Source organism: Haemaphysalis longicornis, unplaced genomic scaffold (genome assembly GCF_048455015.1).
Source record: "Haemaphysalis longicornis isolate Haplotype H1 unplaced genomic scaffold, Haemaphysalis longicornis Haplotype H1 scaffold_4, whole genome shotgun sequence".
NCBI classification, from domain to species: Eukaryota; Metazoa; Arthropoda; class Arachnida; order Ixodida; family Ixodidae; genus Haemaphysalis; species Haemaphysalis longicornis.
This window is the reverse complement of record NW_027526361.1, coordinates 116450171-116461464: the sequence shown is the minus strand read 5'-3', so window position 1 is coordinate 116461464 and position 11294 is coordinate 116450171. Positions and strand designations below refer to the sequence as shown.

The 11294-nt window shown below is 47.4% G+C and overlaps 1 protein-coding gene across 1 annotated transcript in view; it reads right to left on the bottom strand.

Annotated features, from left to right (window-relative positions):
- Positions 1 to 5677: 5677 nt before the first annotated feature.
- LOC144179948 (uncharacterized) overlaps positions 5678 to 11294 on the bottom strand; it is a 41395-nt gene continuing 35778 nt past the window's right edge. Inside the window, exons 12-14 of the mRNA XM_077708364.1 lie at positions 10383 to 10541; positions 8548 to 8679; positions 5678 to 6388 (exon numbers count right to left, since the gene is read on the bottom strand). Of these exons, the coding sequence (XP_077564490.1) occupies positions 6206 to 6388; positions 8548 to 8679; positions 10383 to 10541 (474 nt within the window). The 3' untranslated portion in view covers positions 5678 to 6205. The remainder of the gene's footprint in view (positions 6389 to 8547; positions 8680 to 10382; positions 10542 to 11294) is intronic.

The following is an 11294-nucleotide window of genomic DNA, read 5'->3' as shown; positions in this document are numbered from 1 at the left end:
CGCCTTTTGGCTCTTCGTGGTCGCAACGGAAGAAAATCTCGCCGCCAACCACACTACCAGGACAGAACGGGGGTCGTAGTCGTACGCCTTAACCTTGTGGCACCACCGGGACTACGCTGTGTAGTACAGGTGGCTCATTGAAAGCCGGAGAAAACAGTTTTGTACAGAGGAAATGTTGAGAAAATAATGATTTCAGTGCCTCCGACGCTGTTGGACACAACACCACACAAGCACGATTCTGGTGTGCAACTATGCGCGAGCAATAGAAACATTAGTACGGCGTCTTGCTGCCTCACGCGTGCACGGTTGGGAAACATAACATGAGGCTGCCCCCTCAGAGAAGTGGCTTGTGTCCCCATTGAGAACTTCTGGCACAAAAATTGCTAATCAGTTTAGCCATTCACAGAAAATCTTTATTTAAGCAGCACTTATTGCAACCCTCACCCGCGTGGCCATCTTCAACATTTGTAAAACGAGATACACTGGAACCCCGATAGCACGACTTTCACGGAACCGCGAGAAAGCGTCGTATGACCGGGGTGTCGTACGACCGGGGTGCGGGTACCCAGGGGCGGGTGGCTTAGTAGACGGTCTCACAGATGCGCTAAGAACTTATTTTAACTATTATATTTGGCACGTTCTCGTGTGATTTGCCAACCTTTAGCTGAAATACCATGTTTAAAAAAAAGCAAAGCCTGTGTTGTGCCCCCCTCCTCTCCATGGCGCCCAGCTAGCCCTCCAGCCGAGCGCTGCGCTCTCCGTGACACCCGTGCCGTCCTGCGCTATTTGTAGCCTGCCAGCACCCCGCCTTTGGCGCGCGAGATAAGGCCGACGTGGTGGAACAAATTGACAGGGGAAAAGACGAGTGTGAAATTGCCAAGGCCACGCCAAGCGAATCATAGTACAAGGCGTAGATGAAAAAATTACGCCCACCTCCCCTCGCGGGAACCCTTGTGTGATGCGACGCTGAAGGGGGTTCTATTGGCGTCGCATCAAGCAATCGTCGGGTACGGCAAGAGAGCAAGCGCAAGCGCAAGCGCGGATGACCGTCGACTGAGAGACCAGCTAGAGCGCAGCACTCCGCTTCTATGCGCAGCGCGCCCGAAGGAGAGGAGACCGCGGAGAGAGAGAGTACTGCACATGCGCACAGTGCGCAGCATCGCGCAGCGCGACCGCAGATGTTGGGAGAGAATGTTCGCTATCGGAGAGAGGAGAGGAGGCGAACGGAGGAGAGACGCAGCTGTGCGGACGCGGACGACGGACGCAAGCAGGACAGGGCCGCCGGCAAGAGATGCTCCTCTCAGCGTCGCATCTAAAAAAACGACATTGCCGTACCCCGGCCGCTCGATATTGAGCGGCCGTGGTCATACATATTAAAGACACCATTTGAACGGTCCCGTGCCAGCGCTATTGGGTCAAAGTGCTCAACACAAAGCTGTTTTTGTTTCCCAAGAGACCCATTAACTCTAAATAGATAAGATTATTCAAACCTCGCGAGTAAACCGTGTTGCACGAAAATATAGCGCAGTCTTGCTACAGTGACTTTCTGGGGCGGCCAGCCAGGGGCCATAATGGCGGTGCCAACGGGTGCGTGTCTCCAACCTCGCAGCGGAAGCGCATGAATTGAGGCACTTTAGCTAACACAGAGGCGGAGTGACAATCGGGTTTGTAAGGCACTGATAAGCAGAGAGCAGAGATATAGAGAGAACGTCGTGAAAGGAAGAAACTTGGATCGAGCGGCCGGGGAAAACGGGTGTTCGGTCATCGTCTTGGGCTGCGTCATATGTATTATCGAGTTCGTCGGCGGCTTCACGGGAGCTTCACACTTACGGTCTTCCTGCCCCATGAACTTCGACTTATCGCGGTTGGCGCGTTGGCGTACTGCTGCCGCGTGGGGCCGTCGCAGGTTAACTCCCGCTTGCGAGTACCCGCCTGCTTGCTTGCGCCTGTTCCGCAAGTGGTCTGGCCCTCCTGCAGATCTTTGCACATCAACCAGCGTCTAACCGGGTTTAAGAGTAAAGAAGGTCGGGGCGAGGCAGCGAAGCGGTGTAAAATACGGGAAAAACGCCGGTTTATCCGGGCCAGGTTCCGTCGTATGAAGTAGACCGCGTGCTCCCGAGCGTAACATCATCCGGGTTTTTAATGCATTGTTTCTATGGGGAGTTTGCCTGGGCCGCGGTGATCCATCGTAACAAGCAGGTAGTCGTATGTCCGGGGGACGTATCAGCGGGGTTCCATTGTACATTCCTGTCTAAGAAAAATGTCATTCCAGTTTCGTTGGTCCAACAATGTCAGACCGAGTTTTTCTGGTGTGTTATATTTCATTTTACTACTTGCAGTATATTGTAGATTTAGGATATTGATTTTTTGGGGCTTGTGCATTTATTATGCCCCAACACAATGGATTATACAAACACCTGTCGGTTCGAGGTGGTTGGTAAGCCATGATCCACAGAATATGGATGAAAAAAAATCAGGCGAAGTACGTAAATTTCCAGAACAGGCGCTATTTCGCTGAGGTCGTCAATTATTGGTTATTATGGAATCGGTATAATTGCTGTTAGCAGTACAAGTTGTAGTTCTTCCCTCTTTATAATGACCCAGAACGGTTACTGTTCTACAGTTTTGTAAAATCCCCATTTACAAAACAGGTGCAAGAAAGAAGTACACGCAGGTGTGGGCAACATTCTTGAGCCCTTAATTGACATTTGTAGGATCTTCAGTTACTGAAAAGGTTTAACAAACGAGCACACGTAGGGTAGACAACGTCTATGAGCTCATAACTGACGCGCATAGAAGCTCAATTTAATAAATAGGTTGAGGAAACAAGCACGTACAGAGTGGACAACTATCTTTATCCCTTTACGGGTGTTGCTGGCGTTGACGGGCGTTGCAGTGGGACCTGTAATACCGAAAAACTTCAAAGCGCACAAAAAAAAAAAAAAACAAAAAAAAAACACAGGGACAAAGATGAGGGACACACACACACGCTTACTTGCAACTACCAGGTTCATTGAAAAGACACAAATTTATACATGAACACGAAACAGATTAAACAAACATTGTGCCGATTAGAGCGTGTTCTTTCCCGTGAAGAGAAATGGATTTGCTTATACACTTGTCACTATGTTCCTTGATAAAGTATGCCTTTACCAATTCCCAGACAGTTTGATCATTATGCCTGTGGAGCACCTCTGTGTCACAAAACAACAGGTGACACACTTTTTGCAATGAGCAGGCCAATTGGCGCCTGTCGAATTTTTCACAGTTGACGCATGCTCATTCAAACGAATGTTTAGACAGCGTCCAGTTTGGCCCACATACACAGGCTTGCATGATAACGGGATTCTGTAAACGACGCCAATTGCACAACGAACAAAAGGCTGCGTATCGGTGACACCACACTCGTTCCTCTTTTTCCTAGGCCGGTCCTGGTTGTTAACAATGCGGCAGAGACTGCCCACTTTTGTTTTTGCCGAGAACAACACCCTTACGCCGTATCGGGACTCCACATTCTTCAAACCGTGCGCCATTTTATGGAAATACGGGACTACAGCACATTTTATTTCACACCGGTCCTTCTCTTCCTCTGAAAATTTGCACTTATCTGGCGCACAAGGCCACCACACACAATGCCGACCGTACAGACGGAGGGAAACCCGCCGCCTTAAGGCGAGTGATCTGCTCCGAAAAACTCTCTCCCACCAAATGTTCACACGACTTATTAACAGCCAACCCAAGACATGACATGGCTAATCCTCTTTTCGCTATCTTTGAATGGCCAGATGAGTAGTTCAGCAACGGCTTCTCCGAAGACGGGTGCTAACGCCAACACGGGTGCCGACTTGAGACCTCAAGTTTCAAATCCAAAAACTGTATGCAGCCTTCAACTGACTGCTCAAATGTGAAGGTTAGGCCCATCCCACACTTGTCGAACACATTCAAGATGTCGTGTAATTCAAACTTAGGTTCTTCACAGCACACAAAAACCAAATTATCATCCACATATCTGTAGATACGGCATGCATCATCCCGAAGGCATTCTTTTATGCTACCATCCACTCTCCAAAGGACAATACGGCTCAGTACAAGGGCTACGCAAGAACCGATGCATACGACTGCCTTTTGGAGAACGACTTGCCCTTGCCCTTGTCCTTGCCCTTGCCACTTGCCACGTGCTCCAAAGGGCAGGCGTATGCATCGGTTCTTGCGTAGCCCCTGTACTGAGCCGTATTTTCCTTGGGATAGTGGATGTTAGCATAAAAGAATGTCTTCAGGATGATGCATGCCGTATCTACAGATATTTGGATGATTATTTGGTTTTTGTGCGCCGTGAAGAACCTAAGTTTGAATTACACGACATCTTGAATGTGTTCGACAAGTGTGGGATGGACCTAACCTTCACATTTGAGCAGTCAGTTGAAGGCTGCATACAGTTTTTGGATTTGAAATTTGAGGTCTCAAATCGGCACCCGTGTTGGCGTTACCACCCGCGTTCGGAGAAGCCGTTGCTGAACTACTCATCTGGCCATTCAAAGATAGCGAAAAGAGGATTAGCCATGTCATGTCTTGGGTCGGCTGTTAATAAGTCGTGTGAACATTTGGTGGGAGAGAGTTTTTCGGAGCAGATCACTCGCCTTAAGGCGGCGGGTTTCCCTCCGTCTGTACGGTCGGCATTGTGTGTGGTGGCCTTGTGCGCCAGATAAGTGCAAATTTTCAGAGGAAGAGAAGGACCGGCGTGAAATAAAATGTGCTGTAGTCCCGTATTTCCATAAAATGGCGCACGGTTTGAAGAATGTGGAGTCCCGATACGGCGTAAGGGTGTTGTTCTCGGCAAAAACAAAAGTGGGCAGTCTCTGCCGCATTGTTAACAACGAGGACCGGCCTAGGAAAAAGAGGAACGAGTGTGGTGTCACCGATACGCAGCCTTTTGTTCGTTGTGCAATTGGCGTCGTTTACAGAATCCCGTTATCATGCAAGCCTGTGTATGTGGGCCAAACTGGACGCTGTCTAAACATTCGTTTGAATGAGCATGCGTCAACTGTGAAAAATTCGACAGGCGCCAATTGGCCTGCTCATTGCAAAAAGTGTAAGTGTCACCTGTTGTTTTGTGACACAGAGGTGCTCCACAGGCATAATGATCAAACTGTCAGGGAATTGGTAAAGGCATACTTTATCAAGGAACATAGTGACAAGTGTATAAGCAAATCATCCATTTCTCTTCACGGGAAAGAACACGCTCTAATCGGCACAATGTTTGTTTCATCTGTTTCGTGTTCATGTATAAATTTGTGTCTTTTCAATGAACCTGGTAGTTGCGAGTAAGCGTGTGTGTGTGTCCCTACTCTTTGTCCCTTTTTTTTTTGTGCGCTTGGAAGTTTTTCGATATCATGCACCAACTAGCCCACCTTGCGGTATTGCTTCAGTTCACCTGTAATACGTGTTACTATTAACAGCTTTTTACAAGCTGCATTTATCACAATAGTCTGAAACATCGGCCTCATTAGGTAGATATGTATACTCTTGTAATGAATAAAACAGTAAAACATTCTTATAGCTAGTGTGACTGAACATGGCGTGGCATTCCTAATAAGGTTTGCAAGTTTTTTCATAAGCAATAGTATGTATAAGTCATTTATATATTAACTTACAGATCGAAGACAATTAGGCGCAAGAACACGAGTGGTATTGTTAGTTGACAAGTAGTAAACAATCAGGCACAGACGCACGATCCTTGTAAATCACGGATGCAAGTACGATAGCCCTTTGACTGGTGCTAACAATTTTTATTTGCGTTCCAGCCGTCTAGAACAAGAGTTGATACTTTGTGTACACGGCAGCTGCTGCAAGCAAACTCTGCAAAATATACTGCAGGAATAGTGGCTATTAAGGGCCATTGAGTGATGCTAGCAATAGCTATGCTTATTAAAATCCAAAACATCGAAATAGCTGTCGTTCAAGCTGACATTTTCAATTTATCCTTGAAGAAGGTAGGAAGCCGTAGGCCGCTTCAGTTTTTTCACGCATATAATCAAATTCTCCCCAGTTACCGATGAAACGTTCAATGATACCTGCACAGTCAATAATAACGAGAATCACAAAGAAAACCAGCAAAAAAATGTACAGTCGTGCAACGTTCCGAGCGCAGGCTACGCATGTTTTAAGTGAAAGGGCACGCCGCGGCCTAAAGGATGTCGCAACGTTGTCAGCGTCGCCGCAGATCGACATAGAACTGCGCGGTGGCGACGAAGCGCCGTAGTACGTCTTGTGCTGACGAGAGGCGCGCGTAGGGTCCGTGCCCATTGCCACAGGCGCCCAGGTAGTCGTCCAAGTCCACGTGGACCAAAGCCAAGCAGAGGCGAGGAAATTGTGACAATATGCTTTCCAGCTGTAACGAAGAAAAAAAGGCTTGGTGTTCATTCGAGGCCTGGGAAACGCCCAGCACTGTGCTTTGCGGTAACAGGGCGCCAGACCTATAGTCCTACTTCCATATATTGATTATTGGAAGGCGGCGTTGAACGGTCGATCAACCCTCGATCCAAAAAAACCCTGGTGGAATGTGCTGCCAAAGACTTGTCTGTTTTCGCATTTGGTTAGCTGCACGCGCCTTAAATTTTTTCAGCGATAGTAGGTGCGGACGTTTGTTTTAAAGGGCGTGATTCCTATGAATAGGGGCCGTTGGTAACACGGGTCGTTGTACAAGAAGGGAATCGTATATTTTTTGTGTTTGTCTACAGCCAGGGTCTTTTATTGCACAATGCTTCTCACAGGCAAAGGGCAGGAATACAAAAATAAAAGGAAGTAAAGATACGTTCCAGATTACGTTTGCCGACATGCCTGACTAACGGTGACAAAAGAAGTGAAGCCTTGGGAAGCTGTGTCTATGAACAAGGCTCATCCTTGACTCTATGCCTAATGTATGGTAAAAAACACAGTCGTAGTTGTCAATTACAACTTTACTAACCAGACATTTCAGCGGAACGCGAAAAATTAGCTTCTAATGTCAACTTTGCCGCTGTTCCCAAGTGCTGTGTTGGTTTTAACTGCCTAATGATAGATAACATCACAACTCGGCGACAAGGCCTACGGGGCGGCCACTCCTTGTCGCTTTTTTTTCCGCTACATTTTTTTGTTTTTGACTCGAGGCTCTTTCTTTGCTGACATTGCGAGCCTGCCTGCAACGTCTTGATCCCGCGCATGTCAACGTGGAGAAAAAGGCATGCTCCAACCTGTCCATCTGAGTGTAGCTTGAAACACCAACGACGGCGGGATTATAGAGTCGCCCGATTAGCACTGCGCCCCTCACTGTATCCCCCCATGCGCCCTTTGCGGAGAAGCTTGTAGGAAATGGTCGTCACGTGCGCACCTAAAGTGACCCGCACAGGCGGGAAAAGAGCGGGACTGTTGCGTCAGATTTGCGTGGGAGATTTAAAAATAAATAGGAGGAAAGGTGGTTCAGCGGGATCGTATAGCTTCTCAGATAAATGAGGTGAACGCCGAACGCTTGCCACTCTCGCGTTCTCGGCAGTGCATCGCGCATCATTGGACGCAGCAGAAAAATGCTAGTTCCTGGTAATTAGTTCAAGTTAGGCAGAGTTTACGAGGGCCTGGTTTATTACCTCTTCTCATCCGCTAGAAACTTCTGAGGCTGAAAAATGTGGTACGTTTCACCCTTCCTCCCTCCCCCCCTCCAACCCCCCAACCACTTTCGAATGCCAGTTCGGAATTCCTTAGAGCGTTACTGGTGCTCTCAAATGTTAGTACAAAAGATGTAATTTTGCGCATTCAAGATCTTTCTGTGAAATTTTTTAGCAAGAAGGCTTGCGAATTCTTTTCTTCGTTCTGTTGTATCTTTACTATTGGGAAGATTTGATGCTCTTCGGGATGATCTTCCAGATGTGTGCAACACCGTTAATGCAGACTTGTTCCGTTATTGATGATGCTGACGATACATCAGGGCAATGACCTCACTCAGCCATTGCGCTTTCAGTGGCTGCCACCTCTCGCGTACGAGAAAAGAATAAACTTAAAACAAGAAGTGAAAGCGAAGTCCGAGCCGGCTGGGAGCACCTCCAATGCCTAAGCCACTGGTGGCCACACATAAGTCACGTCAGCGTACAGCGTTTTAGCAGTGGCCGGTTAGCGTGGGCTGTGGGGTCTGTAGTCCAGCTCAAGCCGTATGAACCACGCGCAGTGTCAGGACAATTCGATTGCGGATTACGGTATTTGCTTCAAAGTCAGTTTTCGCTATAATGTAGGCTTTGAAACAAATAGTTTGTAGCAGCATCACCATCATAAACACTGCAACGCCTATCAACATCAGCTCCTGCGCTTCACGAGAAGCCAGGCTGCGTACATAGAATAAATAAGGCTTCCGTTGGGGCCAGACGTCTAGTACTGTCTCTGTCTTGCCTGGCATGTGCTTTAAAATGTTTTACCTACTAGTGGTCTTCACAAAGCAATGCACAAAACATTCCCCTAGCAGCTTCATGGTAGAAGTTGTAAGGACACATGCCCGTGCGCATTGGTAGTGCTGCATAGGCTGACCTTAACATCGAGCGACGCAATGTTATCGAAGGTGTCCAGGCGATGGTAGCTCATGCCGGACTGGAACGGCACTTCGGCGTAGTTCGCGGCGCTGGAGCTGTCGAACCGGACGTCCTCCCACAGCCGACAGTTCTGTGCAAATAGAAAAAAAACTTTGTAGTTTTAAAAAGCGCAGTGAGTTACAGTAAAGCTTATAAAAATCGGTGTAACAAGAGGGGCAGATTTAAAGGGGCAGATATTAAAGGAGTCATGAAGAGAAAACACAAGTTTGGTTCATTCAAAACATTGCCTAGTTTGAATCATCCTGACACCACTTTTAACGTAAACTTCGCTCAAATAAGCTACATAATTAGGAAAAAGGGAATGGCCATGCGACCCACTAGCTCATTTCCCGCAGCAGAACCTATGATGTTACATGTGACAGCTCTGGGAATAGCGGAGGGCGTCATAAGCAAACGCAAATTAGGCAGAGCTTATAAGCTTTCCGAACGAACAATTTGTGCTTAAATTTAGGGCACATTCTTTTCAAAGCCATACGAATGGTGGGACAAACAGTGGAAGTTACGAAAGCACACGTAAATAGAAGTGCCGATGCGTACTGCTTTTGGTACTGCGCGCGCTATGCTTGGTTTAGCTGCACCTGACTGCAGGGCTTTTGGTTGTCTCAGGCGACCCTTTCCGATTGACGCAAGGAAGGGTGTCTTACGTGACCATATTTGTCAAGCGAGCACTATGTTTCACCAAATGATTATTTTGTTCCATGAACAAAAACAAGCCAGGTTCAAATACGGTAAAAAACAAACCAAAGGCCATAAGGAAAGAAATTATTGCTCCGTGCAGAAGGAAGAAAACGGCTTGCTACGGTATGGTGGCGCCATCTAGGTTCACTAACGGCAAACAAGGCGTCCCAATTGGCTGCAGAGCAAGGGACCATAGCAGAGCGGTCGGTTCCTGTGATGTCATTGCAGACCACGAAAACGCACGATTTAGCGGGAAAATCAAAATTTTACTTCAATTAATTAATTAATTAATTAATTTGTGGATAAAACATCGTTTGCATTCGGACAAGCCCTGGGGTTACTATAAAACCATAAATCTTTCGAATAACATCAACTTGTATTTTGTCTTCATGCCTCTTTTAAGCAGTGCGTTGATTCCCGCCTAAGATGCAACTTGCGAACAGGACGCCGTGTATTGTACTGTTCACAAACCCTTCCAGTTCCATCGGTACACGTTTAATACACAGGAGTAACATGCTCAACTTCACATATCTTGCCCGCAAAACATATAAGCCTAGTTTTATCCCTTTAGGTGCCACCCAGAAAGAAATTCTCAAGAAATTGTCTTTCCTGTGCCTAATCTCCAATACAGGCAATAATTTGCCGACGAAAAAATAATATACGGGCCGGCCCCCGGTTGCCACTGTGTTGTTGCGAAATAAGTATTGGTACACAGTTCATGGAAGAGCGTACCAGGAAACCAAGGAGCACTTATGCAATATGGCGACGGCTGAACATTTCATAGTGCTTCGAAGGGCTAACAAAAGCTAGATAACTTCCAATGATCTCCGTTCTTTGGTGTCAATTCAGTACATCTGGTGACGTGTCCCTAAAAAACTCTGATCGTCGTTTCTCAGCTGTAAAATTCTGGTTTGAAGGCGCTAGCAAAAACCACTTATTTTGTTCGAAGTATGCATCTAGATAAAACGTAACAATGGGAGCCAACACTGGGAAACTGATGCTACCTAACTAATAATCTTACGTTATTCATTAGTAATTCCATTCATTCATTCATTCATTCATTCATTCATTCATTTATCTGGAACCACCGCTTGCCTGCATGTACGACGCCGGGTAGAAGTCCTGGCAGGGTTCTCCAAAGCGTGAGTGCCCTCGCGGGAGCAGGAACCGCATCACCGCCAGCGTCATAGTGAAGCACACCGAACTCTGGCCCAGCTCATCCACCGCCCGGTCCATCCATTCCAGTAAGGGATTCTGCACAGAGGGAGCACAAATAGTGCGCCCAGAGCGGACATCATTCAAGAGCGGTTTCTGCGGTTTGTCTTTCCTCCCCGCTTATTGATTGATTGATTGTAGGGTTTAACGCGCCGGCGCCACGCAGGCGATGACGCACGCCTGAGTGGAGGGATCGGGATTTATTTTGTCTACCAGACGATCTTTAACGTGCGCCTAAATCTCGTATACACGGGAGTGTTTGCTTTTCACCTCCACCACAAAAGCGGCCGCCGCGGGCCGGGAATCGAACCCGCGTCCTCGTGCTCAGCAGCACAACGCCTTAGCCCCTGAGCCACCGCGACGGGTCCTTCACGCTTATTAGGACTGCTGGAAATGCTTTGATAAAAGTTAGCCTAACGGTTTACAGCGAGGCTGGTGCTACCTGGCTTGTCGGGTTATGTTAAAGTCCGCGTGTGTGCAACATCGTTACATATGACCAGAGACGAACGTCTGAACCTGAACACCTACAATCCTAGAATAATGTTCCCGGAGATGAAATGATATCTTATTTTCTTGGAGAATACTGTTGCCTTTTTGTCATTGTAATTGTGAGAGCACATTCCGGCTATTTTACGTACATTCCATTTGTTTGCGTCTGTACAGCTACTACGCCAGCTGCGCCAAGCCACCTCGCTCTGACCTAAACCGGTGCTTCCTTCCGTATGGCTATTCGTACGTCCCACAGATGCGAAAGCTAGTAACAATTTTTTTTCTTATTTTTTCCCGTGTCCC